At 39.1% G+C, this 20,671-nt stretch overlaps 1 protein-coding gene across 3 annotated transcripts in view; it reads right to left on the bottom strand.

Annotated features, from left to right (window-relative positions):
- The window catches only part of Kcnab1 (potassium voltage-gated channel subfamily A member regulatory beta subunit 1), a 539,706-nt gene that overhangs the window by 289,938 nt on the left and 229,097 nt on the right, over positions 1–20,671 (bottom strand). Inside the window, exon 1 of one of the 3 annotated variants that reach the window (XM_004639825.2) lies at positions 2,174–3,020. The exons of the other annotated variants lie outside the window; for them this stretch is intronic. Coding sequence (XP_004639882.1) covers positions 2,174–2,394 — 221 coding nt within the window. The 5' untranslated portion in view covers positions 2,395–3,020. Of the gene's footprint in view, positions 1–2,173; positions 3,021–20,671 lie in introns of those variants that run through there. 3 annotated transcript variants of the gene reach the window in all.

Below are 20,671 nucleotides of genomic sequence, written 5' to 3'. Positions count from 1 at the left end.
TCCAGATTGTTTACCCAAACCAGCCACCTTCCTTATCTCATGGTATTATTTTTATTTCCTACTACTTGTTATCATTAACAAATAGTCTACATATGCATATCATATTTTAGGAACAGCAATGGAAAAAGACAATTCAACTAATAAAAATATTTGTCATTTCTTATGAAGCATAAAGTCTACGTTTCAAACCTAAGAAACCTTGGCATATATTTGGCATTGTCTCATAATCTCTTTCATAAAGGTCACTTTGTGTAGAATTAGAAAGAGGGGGTAAATCAAATTCACATACACACACACAAACACACACCCTACCTGACTGTCACAGACAGAGTGGTTCAGAATAAGAGAGGTAGGAAGAAAGCCTCTTACTTAGTCGCAATGAATGATAGATATGACCATGACCACGTATACTGGAAACCTTGATGGCTAACTTGCTATAGCAGAAGAGCTGTCCTTGGTTGCCAATAATGAAGATACCCGAGAGAATCTTGCTCCCACACTGAGCTTTTGGAAAACAGAAACAGTTGTCAATCTGACCTGAGCTGTGTTGACAGAAAAACCTAAATAGAAAGGTTGACTTCTAAATGCCTTCCTAAGACTAAAGCCTTCCAACAGTCATTCTCAAGCAACTGTGAAACACTGCCATGGTAAATGAGTACTGATACTTTTGATCTTCTGATTTAAAATAAGAAAGTTTTAGAGCCACGAAATGCTGGAGACCAACATCCATACCACTTTCACTCCCAGAGGGAAGCAGCAGCTTGTCTCCTCAGCAGCTGAAATGCACGCAGAGAGGGCAGCACCACGTCCAGAGGGCAGAAGCTGGGTGTGTGCCACCGCAGCAGCAGTGGGAAGGGCCAGTGCATTAGAGACTGCGGACTCATTTAGAGAACTGTCATTGAGAGATTCCCCCTCCACCAGGGCAGTAACAGGTAAAACAGAAGTGTTGTTGACACTTTATTGAGTTGCTAAGGTTCAGAGTTTGTGCTGTAGTTGAGCAAAGAGCTTTAGCTACAATTGCTTTGGAGCTTAAGAGCGTTCTTTCTCAATGGCTCAAAAATACATCAGAACAACATTGCTATACTACTTGCACTGAAAAGCTTTCCCGTAACTCTGCAAAGAAACTTTTCAAGGACACCTTTGATAGAAATAGGTTTAAATTATTATTTCCACAACTCCACATAGGCAGCACAATATTAGGTGTGAATTATTTTAATCACATGATGTTCATTCTACCCTAAAACCTGATTCCTAAAAAAGATGAGAGACATTTAAATGTAAATAATGAGCAAAATCTTACTTGCAACTTAGAGTGACAAAAATCTTTGGAAGATTTCTCAGCTTTTCTCCTCTATATCTAGTTTTAGAAACTAGAACCAGAGTAGTTTTAAAGAAATAGAGTCAAGAAGGGTTGGTGCAAAGCACAAATAGGAAAGCAGGAACCACATAACTGAGTAATTAAATTTTTCACTTATCAAATTTAAGTCATTCTCTATTTTTAAAAGTCAACTATTAGCAGGAAGATTTCCATCTTCCAAGAACAATATAGAGGAAGAAAATGCTTAAAAAATTGAAGAAACTGGCAGCATTGCAACAACCTACCTTTCCTCCTTATTTCACATCTGCATTTTATTTCTCACAGTAATTGAGATTTACATATGACAGTGCTCAATCTAATTTATAGGTATTTCCTCTACATTGAAAGTTGATTAAAAATTTTGTGTATGTAGCGTTAGGTATTGATCTTTCAAAAGAGAAAAACCCAGCACTAGATAAGTAGTTTTGATACTACAATCGCAGTAACTACTTACACTAAAATAGAAAACAATGCTTCTAAAAAATGCCCTGATCAAAATGCTAGTTTCCAGCAACTATGTGGAAACTAGCATTCAGCAGACCGCAATTTCTATAGCTCCTAGAGTGTTCACAACACTTAGTCTATTCAAAACGGGCCACAGTTTTTTAAAACTTACACACACACACACACACACACACACACACACACACACACACACACACAATCCTCCTAAAGAGCTATTTAAAACCACCTGAGAATTCTAAATTAAGCAACCCACCATAAGTAAGTCACTTTTCAAAAGCCATGAACTGCCCCCACTGCCTGCACCTGCACAGAACACGGAAACCCCGGGCAGAGGGAACCTTACATCCATACCTATATTTCATGCCAGTCTGCTTTGCGGTGGACTCTTTGAGAGAAATGTGATGTTGGGGGGTGAATGTCCCCAGGCTGCGCGCGATGATAGCAACCGTGCGGAATTTGGCCCGGGCTGCGTTCACCACATTGGGGGCGGTGGAGCTCTGCTTGCTCAGAAGTCGGTCCTCACCATTCCGACTCTTCAAATTGTGCTCAGTGCAGGCTATGGAGACTTGCATTGCTTCCCCGGAAAGCGCACGGTCCCTCTCAGAACCCCACAGCGCAGGCAGTCACGAGAGGGTGAGCAGCTGGGGGCTTCTGCTCTCTTGCAGTCCCTCCGCGCTCCCCCTTCCTGAGGACACCTTCGGAAGAGTCCTCAAGGCTGGCTTCTGGGCGGCCGGGTGGCAGGGGTGGCTGCGCTGCAGAGCGGAGTCCCCGGGACCCAGGGAAGTAAACAGCCAGCCCCGAAGTTGTCACAGCAGTCGGAGCGCAGATGGAGCTCCGAAAGCTTCCCCGGCAGTGATCTCGGCTGATTAAGCAGCGCGATCCATGTAGTCCGGAGGCTGTTCCGCAGCCTAGAGCTGAGCATTCATGCTGACTGACACAGCCGTGCCGGAGCCAGTCCGCGGCGCCGGAGTGCAGGCTGGGCTGGGCGCTGGCTCAGATCGGCGCAGGCATGCCGCAGGACGCGCCGCCAGCACCCTCTGCCCCGGCGGTGCGCAGCCGGCGGGAGCCCCCACCAGCCGCGAGCGGAAGCGGGTCCGCGCTCCCGCGGCTTCGCCGTGTGCTCCGGCCCGCAGCTCCCTCCCTCCCCCGCGCCCGGAGGACGAGCAAGCGCCTCAGGACCCCTCCCCACTCATTGTCGGGCGAAAGCCCTGCTCGCTGAGCCCGCGCGGACTGGGGTTCGCAGCTGCGCCGAGGAACAGGCTCCCTGAAGGAGCTCCTCGCCGCCTTCGTGCGCGATGGGAAGGCGAGGATCGCCTGCTCCACTCCCCTGCTGTAACCGAATCCAAAACGGGCTCTGCACAACAGACCGAATCCTGCGGCAGCACAGCACTCGGAACTTGGGGGAGGCAGGCTGGGGGTGCTTCTGCCGCGATACGCGTCAGTGAATTGACACAGAATCCTCGGTGACTAGCTTGCTAAAGCATTGCTTCAAATCCCTGCCGTTAGCTTTGCCAGAATTTATGTCCTTTCTGAACGTTATTTCTTAAGCAGGGAAGTTTGAGGTTTCCTGAAAAAGCACAGTGCAGACTTTTGGAGTTATTTCTGCTAACTTACAACAAAATCTATTCTATTCTAAATACCAGAGGGCGGACTGGGACGCCGAGGAGAGCAGCAGTTTCGCACCGTTCAGGAGGGGCTGCGCTGGGGGAGCAGCAGGTGGCAACGCCACGCCGACAGGTCCAGGAGGCTGGCAGGAGACACACACACCTGCTGATCACCTGCGGCCAGCTGGTGAGGAAAGACGCCAGTTCAGGGGTGGGCAGCAAGGCCTCCCCAAGGGCTCTGAACTCGTCTCAGGCAGGATCACTGGTTCAGTGTCAGACGCAGAGCAGCTGCCAATAATGGATGTGGCTGGGTCAAATGAAGCACCAAGGGGCTGAGAATTTACCTGTCCGCTGAAAATGCTTGAAAATCAACCCTCTCTCAATTTTACTTACAATAAAAATTTGGCTTCCTACAAAGTCAGCTTTCTAAAGGTGATGCCCAATAGACAATGCTGTCAAGCAAAAAGCAACAGCATTTAAACAAACGATATTTGAAGATACCATTTCTGCAGCAGGTAATGGAGGTCAATATGGAGGGGACACAGTGAAGCAGTCTCCCTCCTCAAAGAACTGATGATCTGCACAAGTTTACCAGAGTAGCACTCTGGAAGGATTCCAGGAGCCTGGAGAAAGTGCTTCTTTTGATCCACTCCCTGTGTTTCCAGTGAGTCCCTGTTAGGCACCTGATTGTGCTTGTTGTAGGGGCCCTAAAGGCACTCAAAGGGAATCAGGCTGCATCCTGGAAGGTGGGGCTTTGCAGGGACATGAGGAATGAATCAGATTTGGACTGCAGGTACAGAGGGAGGCAGTCGGGAGGATACACACCTTGGCTGTGATAAGTGATTTAATTTTTTTGTCTGACTATTTCTTCCCAACGAAATGATGTTATAAGAATAACATTTACAAAAAGAATATGTTCCTGTGTTGAATCTATTCCTAGACATGAATAAAACACTTTGTAACATATAGATAAGATTTAAACCTAATTATGGAATCTCATCTTCTATCCTCCATACCCTTCCCACTCTTCACTTAAAAAATAATTATGTTGGCTGAATGTTTAATAATTGGGAAGTAGCTTTAGGCTGAGGGTGATATTAGGCCAGTGAGGTGGTAGAAGGTACAAAAACCCCTTTTCTGTACCCTTGGTTCCAATGGAACGGTGGAAATATCTTTACTCCCTGGAATAAACAACAGTGGGCAGAGAGGAAGCAGATCACGGGAATCTTTATTTTTGCATGCTAAGTCAGCTCATCAGAGATGATCAATGTGAATGAGGAAAGGAGTCCAAATGAGAATAGGAAGAAGTGGGAGGAATCAGAAGAAACAGCTCAAAAAAGGGGAAAAAAAATAAAACAGGCTGGCAGTCAAGACAGAGTGAGGTGACAACATCCTGCCTGACCAGTCAAGAGCCAGCAGCCTCAGCCTGCGATGAAAAGTGCTGCCAGGTCTACAGACAGACAGGAAACTTTGAAAGGAGGGCAGGCCTATGACACTGCTAGCCTCAGTGGATTTCAGATTTGCCAATGAACTAGCAAAGCGATGACTGCAAACATACACAAGACCAGACAGGGAATAGATTGGCAGAATGAAACATGCAAGGCAGAGCCTCTGAGTCACTCGAGTCTCCCACAGGACAAGCAGAGCCCACAGTATGTGTAGGCCTCACTCTATAAATGTGACAGAGGAGATGTGGAAAGAAAGGAGTAAGGGGGCAGAGGGGAAAGGGATGCAGCTGGATGGGAGAGGCCATATTCCTGGATGAACTTCCTTAAAAACAAAAACCAGAGAATCCTGTGCATCTTACTTTAAGCTAAACTGCTTGTGTCAAAGGAATGAATAACTGTCCCACATTCATGTCTGTCCCTCCTGTGTGTAGACAAGTGTCTCAGCCTTCAGGACAGGCCTCAAAGAGCATCAAAGAACTGAGGCCAGAGGATGCTTACAGTGTAAGTCTCTTTCCTACTGCCCACAGTGCTCCTCTTCAGATCTGGTACCACACAAACCTTCTGTCAGCAGCCCCATGGCTTCCCCCAGCCATGCTAACTCTCCCCGCCATTGCTGGAGCAGGCAGTAGCCTGAAAAGTAGGTAACAGTTGGCTATGAGGGTGCTCAATTTTGATGAGTCCATGCTAGAAGGCCACGTGCTAATTAAACTGGGGGAATACAATTGAAATATGTACCCTTTTGTCACCACACAAAAGGAGCCAGAGGAGTGTTCACTGTTATAATTTTGAATTTTCCTAAGACCCACAAATATACAGAGAGATGTGGAAGTAAATGTAGATATAACTATATGTATGGACTGGTTGATGTTCCAGTTAATGTTTTGCAGCCTTAACTCCCTGATACCTTCTGAATGTAGCCAGGCTGTATTGGGAACTAAAGTCTTTTCAGAAGTTCTGGAGACAAAATGAAGTCAGAAGGGTGGGGTCCACATGGGCCCCACCCAACCTACCATGGTTCCTGCTTTTCTCAGAAGAGATCAGAACACAGACATTTGAGGACATGGAGGAGATAACCATTCCCCAAGCTGAGGAGAGTCTTCATAAGAAGCCAATACCTCATTGTCAAACTTCCAGACTCCAGTACTGCAAGAAAATAAATTTCTGTTGTTTAAGGCATCGATCTGTATCACTTTGTTGTGGTAGCCTTAATGAACTAATACAGAGACAGGCACAGGTTGTTTTGTTTTAATTTTTTGCATTAGTGGTCATAAGAAACTGTTGGCACTCACTAAAGAAGATGCTTGTAAAAACCATGATTAGATCATGGTAAATAGCATTATCTTACGACTTGACACACCCTGAAGCTGATTTTACACATGTGCCTCCCAAGAGCTCTACATACAACTGTACTTGTTCTCCATGAAGTCAGAGCATCACTATATGGTGACTCTGGATAGAAGTAGTGGTCTTCAAGCACTTTTAGTTTTTCCCCTGGGTGTAGTCATCTCCTTATTCTACCATGTTTCCTTTAATTTTGCTGTTAATCCCCTTAAAATACTTATCATTTTTGCCTCTTTGTGGATAGCTTTACAAGGTATGACTAAAAATACTGAATGTTGCTACAAAATGCCAGTCCAATAGAAATAGAAGCTCATAAAAACACTTCAGTGTGTTCTCAACCACCTTATTCAGTAGGTCGGCAAGATATGACTTATAACTCTTCCCCAAACTGAATATGACCATAAAAGGTAAATATTCCGAATTGATTCAGGGCAGCCACTACTTCAGACAATGGTATGAATAATTGAATAAATGTGTTTGAAGCAAACAAGAGTACTTCAAGGGGGATTGATAGTAATATAACTTTTACTATACAATAATTTTAAAATGTTAAGTATTTCTGTATTTTTGACCCCAGTTTGAGGATAAAAGAGATGTAGAGATTGCAATATTGAACACAGCAAAATTATTACTTACTCTTCAAATTTTCTTACCACTGGTTCCTATTCATTACCTGACATTTCAAATTCTTTGGCGTTCATGTCTACCACATTGGATCACAGAGGCAGTGCTGTTCAAGAGCAGATCACAGCACATATAACCTGCATCCCAATGTCTTCCCCTCATGCTCATCCTAAAGACTTCCTGGACCTTGCGGACTTTAGGTAGATTACACAGCAGGTGAGAGTGAACCCCAGCCCTTCCTTGCCTCTTCGTCTTTGCGGACATTGAGCTGGATGCTAACCTTCCTAGGTCTCTGTGACCGCCCACAGAAAAATAGTGTAAGAGAATGGCCCTCTAGAGGACAGACTACCATCATGAGCTCATTCTCTGGATGAGGAAACAGGCCATGCAGAGAAGTTCAACACCTTTCCCAATGTGACAAAGGGAGAGCTAGAACTCAAAAAGCCCCACTTTCCACCTCCAGGACTTGGTCCTTAACCCTTTGCATATAGCTTCTCACTGTAAAACCTATGAAAAGGGCTTCAAATGGTGCCATTTTATAAGCATGATTTAAGAATAAACATTATTATGAGTGATAGAAATTCAGTGCAAAAAGTCTACAAATTTCAGAATGTTTCAGTCATACATGCTTTGTACTTTTGAGCATGTATATGCAGTCCTCTTAGTACTTATGATTTATATTCTATTTGGAAACTACAGGCAGCAGGAATGAGAAATCATTCAATTATGCAGCCAGGCAAAACCAGATTTATCCAAAACAGAAAAAAAAATCTGCTAATATTGGAAGAATTTTAAACATCCAAATATACAGATGGCAAACCACTTTATGTGTCTAGCATTTGTGCTTAAAAGAACTGTTAGGGTGAGAGTTTGCTATTATCAGAGAATTTTCTACCAAAAACCTTCAAAATATTACTTTGAAGATGTGGTGGTTGATACATTGTATTAACTTGAGAGATTGGAAGTTTGGCTGGATCAGCTCATGGAGGGGGAGAGCCCACCCTACAGTGACTCAGCACAAAAACAGCATATAAAGGGGATGAGGAAGGCTTCAGCTCACCACTTCCTTGGATGAGCTCAGGTCTTCACCGTCAGCGTGGAAGGAAGGGAGAGGCTTGCTAGATGCCATAGCTGTGGCTCCTTCCCTTGCTCTTCCATTTTCTGCTATCATGAACTGCTGCAGTCTGCCTTGGAGCCAGTGGAGTATGGACTGAAACCTCTACTAACTGTGAGCTAAATAAACCTTTCCTTTCTTAATTTTGGGTGTGGAGTATTTTGTCCCAGTAATAAGTAAAAAGTAACTGAGACAGGCCAGTAAAGTATCATACTCTCATAAAATGAACAACCCATGAAAATTATCATGGGAGCATATTTGCATAGGCACAGTTTTTGGAATAGAAGAGAAAATAAAAGTAAAAAGCAAAATTGGAAACCCTCCAAGCTGTGCTAAATAGTAGGTTTCTACTCTCCTATCCCTCTAGAAGAACAACCCACCAGGAAACATAGAGGATAAATTTGACACAAGAAGCATGTCCAGAGCCAAAATGTAGTTCATCAAAAGCTACATCGCTTGTCAATAGACATTTAAGCTATATCAACTACCACCAATAAGATCTCCTGAATTTGAAAATTTGGACATACCAGACCTCCAATATTTATCCACCACTTCTTACACTTTCCACTATGTTATAGGATATAGGTGTAAAAAATAGGAAATTCACAATTCAGTTGATTTTGTTCACATCTCTTCATAGTGTGTAATTTCTCATAAATTTTTCTGGGACATATAGCTGGAAGAAAATTGGAATCCATGGTTTGTTTGGCTTTTGCAAGTATTGCTTATCTTCCTAATTACTAGCCATTATTAACTTATGTCATAGTGTTAATATTAGGATAAGATGGAAGTATTAGTTGTGCTTTTGAATAAAAGATTTTCCTAGAATTAACTCACAGAGAATTTGTTTTCAAAGATAATTAAAATTATTTTATTTCATTCAACCTAAGATGAGAGTAACCAAAAGCTACACTATTACTTCATGTACCCATAACATTCTTAGAATTGTATCCAGCTCATTTTGCAAAAATACTTTCTTATCCTTTAAACTTTTTGTCAATTAATAAAGCCTGTTTAGATATAGACTCCCATAAAAACTTTCACTCTTTTGCATATATAAAAAAGTAGAAAGGAAACAAAACATATAAGATGTTCTTAAAACTGTGCACCTTCAGAATTTATTTGAAACTTCCAAATGTTATACTCAAGAGTTACCAAATGTTACACTCAAAGAAGTTATATCCACTTCTTTCCACACAGTCATATTTCATGTGGCTGATGCAGCATTTTTAAAACATGCTCAACTTTTGTCTCTGGATTCTTTCCCAAGCTGTCCACACCTACTCTGGAAGTTCTGAGGCACTGGTGACTGCATCATGACAGCCACCTTGTCCCCAGATATTACAAAGTAGTTCACAATTTCAGTAAAGGGAAAAGCATATACTTCTAAGAATTGATGGGCTATCATTTATAAGAGAGTTTATTATAAATTCCCTTCTCATAGAAATTTAATCTAAAATAGTACAAATGGAACAATGGAGGGAAGGAAAGAAGAAATGCTTTCCAGCATTTGCCATATTTCAGGCATTGGGGCATTGGGATATTTCTACTTTCATTACCATATTCCAGAGAAAAGGGAGAAAAAATCAACAGGATTTGTTAATCATATAAATTAACTGGACTCAAAAGTATGTATTCTTTGAGTGAGGTTAAATAACATCACCTTTACTCTTGAAAAACCAATATTAATCAAATTCTAGAAGGGCTTTGTTGGGCCAGCAAGATAGTTCAGTGAACTAAGGGCCTGCTTAGGCAAATTCAGGGACCAGGGTTCAGTCCCCGGTCCCACAGGCTGGGCTGGCCCTGCCCCCAAGGCACCCTGAGCTGGTAACCACATCCAGGCATGGTGGCGCATGCCTGTAATCCCAGCACTGGGGAGGCTGAAAACAGGAAGATCACTAGAAGTCCCAGCTGTGTACCCTGTACCTAATACATAGAAGGCTTTTCACAGAAATCCAACCTTACATCACGGGGCTGAAAAGCAAATCAACTTGCAAATTTTTCAAAAAGTAAGCATTGCATCAAAATCCATTTTCCTCTAGTTTCATAAGCAATATCATTGATATCTTTATTGGGATTGCATTGACTCTATAATTCAGTTTTAAGTGTATTGTCATTTTGTTAATATTTGTTCTGCCTATTTATGGAACAGAGTACATGTTTCCGTGTTCTGATGCTTTCTTCACCTTTTTCAGAGTCCTGTAGTTTTCACCGTAGAGGTCTTTCACATCCCTGGTTAGATTAATTCCTAGGCATTTCATTTTTCTTGATGTTACTATGAATGGCATCTTTTTCCTAATTTCTTTGTCAGTGAGTTCATTATTTCTATATGCACATACTATTAATTTTTGGGTGTTGGTTTTGTATACTGATGCATTGCAGAAATTGGCTATTAATTCTGAGAGGTTTTTGGTGGATTTCTTTCAGTCTTTTTATATTATCATGTCATCTGCAAATGATAACTTTTCTTCTTCCTTTCCTATACATACCTCTTTTATTTCTCTTGTTGAATTACATTGAGAAGAAATGATAGAAAGCATACTTGTCTTTTTTCTGAATTTAAAGGGAAACGTTTCAGTTTGGCCCCATTTAATGATGTTGGTTTTTTCTTGTTAAAAACCCAGAGGCTGAAATTGATCCCATATTGGAGGGCAGGATGAGGCCTCACTACCTAAAGCAGTCAAGCTACCTCAGTCTTAAGGGAAAACATCCTGCCTGGACAGTGTGGGCTATTAGTCTTTAGGCTTGTGTCTTGAAACTTTGTAAAAGTATAAATAAAGGCCCTCACTGTTGTTCCACTGGTAGTCTTGCTGACCAGGCAGCTGGCTACCATTTAACCCAGCTCTGTTTCTCCCCAGGTACAACAGATCACACTGAGAGATCAATGGATGCCAACAGTTGGAGCCCTGCAGTTGGTTTCTCATAAATAGCTTTTATCAGATTCAGATAAGGTCCTTCTGTATGTAATCTTTTCAAGTTTTTAATCATGAAGGGATGTTGGATTTTGTCAAAAGCTTTGCAGCATCTATCAATTTAACCATGTGGTTTTTTCTTTCTTTTTATGTAGTGCATTACACTTATTGATTTTCAAATGCTAAACTATCCTTTGAATGCCTGGGATGAAACCTAATTGGTCATGCTGTATGATTTCTTCACAATATACATTTTATTTGTCATGATCTTGTTGAGAATTAGTGCATCTATGTTCACTAAGATTTGTGCTTAGTTTTCTTTTTTAGTTGAATCTTTGCTGCTTTCGGATTACAAAATTGAGTTTGGAAGGACACTTTCTACTTCAATTTCATTGGAGTTTGGAGTTTGAAGAGTATTGGGAATATAATGTCCTTAGTGTTTTGTAGAATTCAGCAGTGAATCTATCAGATCCAGGACCTTTCTAATTTTTTTAACTATTGCCTGAATTTTTAATTTTTTTAAACTATTGCCTGAATTCATTTCTTGCTATTTGACTGTTAAAATTTTTATCTCTACTTGGTTTAGTTTTAGTAATTTTTATGAATCTAGGAATCTATCCTGTTCTTCAATTTGTTAGAATACAATTGTTCATATTTACTATCTTCTGGATTTTAACAGTTCTGTTATGCTTTTGCTTTTTTTCATTTCTAATTGATGTGAGTCTTTTTGTTTTCTTTGATAAGTTTGGCTAATGGTTTATCTATTTTAATAATTCTTTCAAATAATCAACTTTTTCATTCACTGGTTCTTTGTATTGATTTTAGTCTCAATTTTATTAATTTCCACCTGCTTTTTATTCCTCCTCCTCAATTCTGGTTTGGGATTTGATTATCATTATTTCTTGACTACCTTGAAGGTCCTCATCATGTTGCATGAGCTTTATCTGTTGTTTTATTTTTATTTTTATTTTTATTTTTTTTTTGCGGAACCGGAGATTGAACTCAGGCCTTTGCGCTTGCCAGGGAAGCGCTTATTCCACTGAGCTATCTCCCCGGCTCCTGTTGTTTTTTTTTTAATGTGAACATTGATTACAATGAATTTCCCTCTTAGGACTGCTTTTGTTATATCCCATAAGCTCTATGTTGTACCAATATTGCCATTTCTTCCAGAAATTGTTTAATCTCTTCTGTGATCCTCTGGGTGTTAAGAAATGTGTAAGTTTCCAGGTATTTCTAAATTTTCTGTGGTTTCTTTTGTGGTTGATTTCTAGTTTCATTACACAATGTTCTGATAATAAGCATAGGATGATTTTTATTCTTTTCTATTTATTTAAGTAGGCTTTATGGACTAGTCTATGATCTATTTTGTAGAAAGTCCCATGTGCTGAAAAGAATAATGTGAACTCTGTAAAAGTATATTTTCTTTTTTATGCTATCCATTTTTGAAGTGACAGTGTTATAAGTAGTTCGAACATTCTATGAAACTCTTTTTTATTAAGTCTTTCCCTTTGTCAGACAACAGAAAGTTAGTGTAAGAGAGTTCAGTCTGTCATTACATTTAAAATGAAACCTATATTGGGGCAAAAATATCAAGCTGTCTATCACCTCCCCATCCTACTGATGTTAGGCTGGATATTAATAGCAAAACAGGAGAAAATGAACATTGGTGAGGATATGGAAACACACATGGAACACACATGTTAGTAGGAATTTAAATTGGCATACCATTGTGGAAAATAGCATGGAGGTTAAATTAAAAATTAAACACAAAATACCATGTGATACAGCAGCCTCACCTCTGAGCTTGTACCCAACAATAATGAAATCAGTATCTTAACAATACATCTGTATTCCTGGGTAGTTTATGGCAGTATTCACAATAGCAAATATATGAAAGCAACCTATGGTGAGCTATTGCCCTTAAGACTGAAGGAAATCTTGTCATGTGCAATAATCTGCATGAGCCCTGAGGACATTACACTAAAAGAAATAATCCACACACAGAAATAAAAATACTCATAACCTAAGATAGCCAAAGCAGTGGAGAGTGGTAATTGCCAGATAATTAGGACAAGGGAGAAATTTGAAGATGCTGGTCGAAAGGTACCAATTATTTCAGAGTTCCAATTATTTCAGCAGATTCTGGAGGGCTAATGTTCTATATGGCGAATATAGTTAATAACATTATATTGTATACTTGTAATTTTCTGAGACAGTAGATCTTGAGTATTCCCACAAAAGAAGGAGGGAAGGGATCAAGGAAGGAACAATGTACTTGTGTGAGATGATAGATATGTTAATTAGCATGATTGGAGTTCTTATTTTATATACTTATGTATCAATCATTAGGTTTTCTACTTTATTTTTTCCCCAATTTTATAAACAAAAACAACAGCAAAAACAAATAGCAGAGGGGGCCAGTGAGATAGCTCAGCAGACCAAAGTGCCTGCTTAGGCAAGTGCAGGGACCACGTTTGATCCACGACACCACATACTGTGCCAGCCCTGTCCCCATGGCAGGCTGAGCCGACCACCAAGACTGGGTGTGGTGGTGGATGCCTGTAATCCCAGCACTGAGAAGGCTGAAAACAGGAGGATCACTAGGAGTCTGGGCTTTGTAGTGAAACCCTGTAACAACCAAATACATTAAAAACAAAACAAAACAAAAATAGCAAAAACAAACACAAAAACAGAGTAACATGTGATGGTACAAATGATATGGGGTATCAAAACTAGAATGAAATTTAACAATGGTTGTTATAGTGCATATTTTCATCATTAAATCTGTTGTTCAGATTAATAGATATAGGTATGCAAAATTGGTCAAATAATTAAGTATTAATGCTTAAACTATTTTTTCTTGTCCTTTTTTACTTTATATATTTTTAAAAATGTATTTTAAAGAAAAATAGTAATTTATAAGACATTAGAAATGGTACACATTTAGAAGAACGATGTATTATTCCTTTCAGATTTTATGTGTTCTTTCAGGTTCTATAAAGAACTAAAAAGAAAAAAAAATCAAGCTTCCAAAATAAAAAGACCCAATCCAAAAATGGGCATCTGAAATAAATACACACTTCTCAGAGGAAGAAATACTACTGGCAAATAAATACATGGAAAAATGTTCCACATCACCAGCCATTCGAGAAATGCAAATTAAAACATAATTGAGATACCATCTCACCCCAGAAAGAATGCTTTCATAAAGAAATCAACTAATAGCAACTGCTGGAGAGGCAATGGGGAAAAGGGAACACTTCTCCACTGTTGATGGGAATGTAGACTGGTGCAACCACTATGGAAATCAGTCTAGGGATGCCCCCCAAAATTATCCACCTTCTGAATATTTTTTCAAAAGAACTGAAAACATCATACCACAGTGATATACATGCAACTGTGTTTACAGCAGCACAATTTGTCATTGCTAAATCTTGGAATCAACCAAAATGCCTATCACCCAAGGAATGGATAAAAAAGATGTGATATTTTTATACAATGGAGTATTACACAGTTATAAAGAAAGATAAACTTGAGGCTTTTATAGGTAAATGGATGCCATTAGAGGCTATATTTATAAGTAAAATAAATCAGGTCCACATGTATAAATATCATCTTGTCTCCCTAGTGTAAGGTTTTCTAATTTAAATATATAAATTTTTGTCAGTTGTATCTCATACAGATGGAAAAAACAGGATATTACATATGTAATTAGTAGGGCTGGTGAGATAGCTCAGCAGACCAAGTGGCTTCCTGAGCAAGTGCAGGGACTGGGGTTCGATCCCTGGCACCACATGCTGCACAGGCCACCAAGACCTGGCTTGATTGTGCACACTTGTAATCCTAGCACTGGGAGGCTGAAAACAGGAGCCCAAGCTGTGTAGTGAGACCCTGTACCAAATACATACGTTTAAAAAAAAAGTAATTAGTGGCTGTGTCGCAGCCATCACCCAAATATCCTAACATGTATTCAAAGATCATTTCCACTACATCACAGAGAGTTACATTTAAAAACAAAACCTTGTTCTGTCATTAATTAATCTACTTTTCCTAGTTTAAAGAAAAAGAAATCTCTCACCTTAGGCCCTATCTAGTATATTGCCTGAGGTTTTTTATAATGCATGTGAATTACTTTTGTGGTCAAATAGAATAAATTTTTAAAGTTATTTTTCTTGTTATAAAACAATCACAAGTACATGACAGAAAATTTCAGAAAACAAATAAAAAACTTTTTCAGAAAACATACATAATTTCTCTTAAGCAAGTGTGAAAACTGGACCAGGAGCTGAGATTAAACAAGAATATACAGAAGAAAGAAGTAAAAGATGTCATTCTTTTTTTTTTTTTTTTTTTTTTCCGGAACCGGGGATTGAACTCAGGCCCTTGCGCTTGCCAGGGAAGCGCTTATTCTTTTGAGCCATCTCCCTGACCCCCATTCTTTAAATACAATAATTTTGGTCAATATTTTGTTGGGGTTTTTTTTCCATATCAGCATTTGAGGGGGGGGTTCTTTTTCTTTTTATGTATTCAGTACAAGATCTACAGGGTCTACAGGATCTAATACAGATCGGACTTGTAGTGGTTCTCCTGTTTTCAGCCCTACAAAAGCTGGAATTATGGCCACGTGTACCCACGCCCAGTCTCAATTGCTGTCTCAGCACAGCCTGGGGGAGGGCTGGCACCTCACGCTGGTGATCAAACTCCGGCCACTGTGCTCTGCCTGAGAAGGTGCTAGGATTTGTGGTTTTTATTGAAGTTACTGTTTTTGTTTTATATAGTTGAATATTTTTCAATGACTGTTTCAGTTCTTCCATGGAAGCATTTTGTATTTATTTGTCTTTTTGTTTTCCTTATGTCATTTGTCCTAAAGTCTTTTACTTGTTATGACTGTCATTCATGTGCATTGTTGTTGCTCAGATGAAAATTTCTATACTCCAATGAAGTAAGAAAGTAGTGAGCTCAGCCCCTCTCCACTGGAGCCACGTCCTAGTTTCAGACATTCTTGGGTAACTAGCTGCCTAGTCTGCACATGAAAGCAAATGGTACAGTTGCTTTAGAGTAAGAAGAGATGACTGTGGGATGGGGCAGATACAGCACGTACCAAATGGTGGTGTCAGAAAGAGCTAGACAGAAAAGAACCTAGCCAAAGAAAGAACATAGGTGGGGCAATTAGCCAGGACAGGAAACAGCTTTGATGAAGAGGGTGAGAAAGACTGCTAGGGAATGGGCAAGCTACTTTGTATGGATCTTTATTTTGAAAAAGAATGTAATAAGTGATGTGAAACAATGACCATAAATCACTTAGGGTCAGGAGAGGACAGCCTGGAGCAGAAGGCCAGATGAGCACATCTCCTTCAGCCAAGTAAACATAGCCAAAGGAAAAAGATTCACTGGAAATTCTAGTCAAGTTGAGGACTGCACTTTAGACAGATCAATCTGAAAGCTGGGTATAGGGTACCCTGGAGGTGCAAGCGACTCCCAAAAGACTAGTAGGAGACTGCAGGAGTCAGCCAGCCATAAGGAAAGCCTGTTGAGGGGAGAAAGGTGTTTCTACTGTCAGTTCTTTTTTTTTTTGGTACCAGGGATCAAACTCAGGACCTTCCATTTGCCAGGCAAACACTTTCTTACTGTCAATTCTAATAGAAAGATGATGGGGAAATATTTACTATACAGCTCACACTGGAAACACGCTCACAAAATAACATATGCATTATGATGTATTTTGATAGAAATAAAAAATACCTATTTCTGAACAGAAGAAAGGGACAAACATTACAGGTAGTTATGTGGATAATGATGTTGTGGATAATTTTTACTTCATTTATTTTGCTAGTATATGGTTTCCTGCTGTGAGTACCTATTACCTTTATATTATAAGACCAAAAATAGTGATACTAAGAAAAAAGGAATGAGACTTGACCTAATGGAGAGGCTGTCCATATACATAACCTAGAGGAAAGGCCAATGATTTTCTATTTAGTTCACAACATCTAATAGTTTAGAATAAATTTCACTGAACAAAATCAGTTTATTTTTAACAAACAGGCATCCAGCTTCAGATTACCCAGAATACAACCATTAAGTTTTGCTGACTGAGGTGGGGAAGGATCTGGCAAGTCAAATAACTTGTTTGATTCTCCACAGATCTAATAAGGATTCTATGAAGATGAAGCCAGGAGTGGTCTGAGGCACTGAGGACAGCAACAATTTAATCATGGGATATTAAAGGGATTTTAGCAAAGACAACACTATGGGTTCACCACACTCACAGCTCCTTACGTTGGCCTCTTCCATCATTGGAGGAGACCCTACAGAAGCCTATAGATGATGAAATTAGTGTGAATTGAGGTCCTTAGCAAAAAGTACATGTCTGAAGCTATCACATCACTATGCAGAAAAGTGCAGAGAGTTTCTACAAACAAGATCTTATTTTTAGACTGCGATGTAGACATGTATTCTGGGAACCTAACATATAACAGAATATAGTCAGTTTGGGCAGAGCATGGGTTAAATGGGAGAAAGGTTGAGAAAAGATGGGGAGAAAAGAAGACCATAGATTAGACTTGCTTTTGTTCTGACAGGAGAAGCTGAAGGTCAACAAAACAGCCCACAACTACACCCAGGTGTAACCTGTCCCACAGCATAGATTTGAATAGCTCCTATTTAAGAAGTGGTTACCATGATACAGTAAGAACAGAAAAAGAATGATAAAAAGGATGTCCAAAATTCAAATAACGTCAGGAGAGTCACACAGACACTTTTTGCCCAGAGACAGCAATAAGATCTTGGGTATGGAGAATCACTCTATACAAATGATCCACAATCACCCCACCCATAGCAGACTACAAAAACTGATTATGGAGTTTGTTTTGGAGTAGCACTAGCCCAAGGGTTGTAGTACATGGCACATACACTACTTAGAAAGTAGAAGTAACAATGAGCCAAACAGGATGGCAACAAAACAAGTTGAAAGGATGCTATGAGAAATGCAGTTTATGAAGAAAATAGAAAGCAAAGATAAAATATCCAAGTAATGCCATGTTTGTCATCATTTTTACCACTTTCCTAAGTAAGAGCACTCCCCCAAATCTTTGGATGCCTTGTTTATTTGCAAATGTTTGAACTTTCATGTCAGCAGAGGCAAGATTAGAATCTCATAGTCTTAGTATTATTTGGTCCAGTGCTAGAGAGGATCAAGATTCACTGAAATTCAGGTTCTGTATTCAGTTATAAGAGCAGAGGATCATAGTCATGGAACTTATTAGAAGATCAAGAAAAAGATACTACATCTAGAAAGACCAAGTACTTGTCATTAAAAAGGAAATTTGAAATCTGGACAACTTAAAACAGTAGTCAGGAGACAAATTCAAGCAGAGTAAAAGAAATCACTCTACTAAAGGGAAAATTATGGTGTACAAGTTCCTAGCATAAATTGGATTTTGTTATGTAGCTGTAGAATTTGTGCCTATGGTTAAAGGCATCAGACTAACAGTTACCACAGTGTAAGTTAGCCAGGCTGTGCTTGAGGCTATTGTTATTGTTATCTATACTAATTTAGCTAGGCTGTCATACCTCTTTTAATCAGTCTTTCTCCCCTGTATGACAACACTGTGATTATAAGGAGTCACAACCATTACTATAGTCCAGTACCAAAGGATTAGGTTCTGAACCAAATGATGGCAACTTCTCATTCCTAATATAAGTGAAGGTAGATTATTGGGATCAACACAAGCACTGAGTACCAACCACATCTTGAAGATATCCCTGAGGAAAAGACATTTTCTAGGGAAGCTTCCAGGGATAAAGCTATCATCTATAAGAAATCTACAAGCATTAACAAAGAAAAAAATAGAAAATAGAAAATGACAAGATACAGAAGGCAGTACAAGTACAAAGCACAATGAGATAGAGGAAATCAGAAGCCAACCACTAGAACTTTCTGAATGATAGCAACAGAACTAAAAAACCAAATGGAAGAAGCTATAAAACAAACACTCTCTAAGGTTCAAAAAGAAGTGTTCAAAGTGAAAAACATTAAAGCAGACATAGATTAAAAATAGAGGAGCTCAGCAAACTTATGGAAACCATGAATGCCCAACATAGAAAAGAGACAGAATCCATGAAACCAATCCAAAGAGAAATACAGGAGATTAAAACTTTGGTGAAAGTATGCATAGCACATTGAATGAAGGCAAGGATAGAATATCAACTCTAGAAGACAAAAGATTGTGACTGACGACCATGAAAAGAATGATGTTTTAAAAATAGGAAGAGACTGAAAAATCAACCCAACAGCTATAACATGAAGCAAAGAACAGCATATTATTGATTGGAGTCAGTGAAAAAGCTGGAGACAGTTTGAAAGCCATGAAAAAACTCTTCACAGAAATAATGGTAGAAAACTTCCCAGACATAGATAAAGAATTTGACATATAAATGAAGTGTATAGAACTACAAATAGCCATGATCAAAATAAATCTACACCAAGGTATGTAATAATCAAAATTCCTGAAATTCAGCACAAGAACAGACTATTAAAAGCAGCTAGAGAAAAAAAGCAAATAATAATAATAATAAGCAAATCATCTATAAAGGAAAGCCTATCAAAATCACAGCATGCTTCTTGACAGAAACCCTCAAATCAAGGAGAGTTTGGAGTATTTCAAGCCCAAAAATAAAACAAACTTCAACCCAGACTGATCTACCTCACACAAACTAATTTTCAGAGCCAATGTAGAAATAATATACTTTCATGACAAAGAACAACTAAAAGAATTCATGACCACCAACCCAGTTCTTCAGTGTGCTCTGAAGGATATACTAGAAAGAGTACACAAAGACCACAACCACGGGAACACCAATAGAATGAAGTCACCAGGCAGGGCAAGCAATTAAATGGAGAGTAAAGACAGGAAAATAACATGAAAAAAGATAGGCCAATACACAAGATTCACTGATATATTGAATACCATAAACACATTTAATTCAAAAAGAAATTCATACACTGAAAATGAAAGTATGAAACAAATGCTTCACATGACATGAACCTAGAAAAAAGCAGGAGTAGCTATTATTTGTAGATAACATGAACTTCAAATCAAGAATGATCAAAAGAGACAAAGAAGGTCACTACATACTTTTAAGAGAAAACTTCAAGAAAAAGAGATCACATTCGTAAATATGTATGCACCAAATACTGATGCACCCAAGTACATAAAACAAATATTAATGAACATGAAAAATCAAAAAAAAAAAAACCATTAACACAATTGTTATGGAGGACCTTGATACCACGGTCTCGTAAATAGATAGATCAACTGGAAAAAAAAAAAAAAAAATCAACAAAGAACTATCAAAAAATTAAACCAAACCTATGAACAAATGAACTTAAGTGATATCTATGATATTCCATCCCACAACATCAGAATATACATTCTTCTCAGCTGCACATGGGACATCCCCCCAATAGAAAACATATTAGCCCATAAAACATGGTTAAATAAATGCAGAAGAATTTAAATCATAACATACATATTACCTGGCCAGAGCAAAGAAATTGGAAATCAACAACAAAAGCAATAACAAAAACTACATAAACACATGGAAATTAAACAACATCTTTCTGAACAACCAAAGGCTCACAGAGGAAATTAAAGAAGAAATTAAACAGTATAGACAAGTAAATGATAATAATGATACAACATACAGGAACTTATGGGACACAATGAAAGCAATCTTTTTTTTTTTTCCAGATAGTTCACACAAATTTATTAAAATTGGCATCTTTCACCTTCTCTTCAGTGAAC

Source organism: Octodon degus, unplaced genomic scaffold, assembly GCF_000260255.1.
Source record: "Octodon degus isolate 3935 unplaced genomic scaffold, OctDeg1.0 scaffold00115, whole genome shotgun sequence".
Classification (NCBI taxonomy): Eukaryota; Metazoa; Chordata; class Mammalia; order Rodentia; family Octodontidae; genus Octodon; species Octodon degus.
The sequence above is the reverse complement of the archived record's forward strand: the minus strand, read 5'-3'. Positions and strand labels throughout refer to the sequence as shown.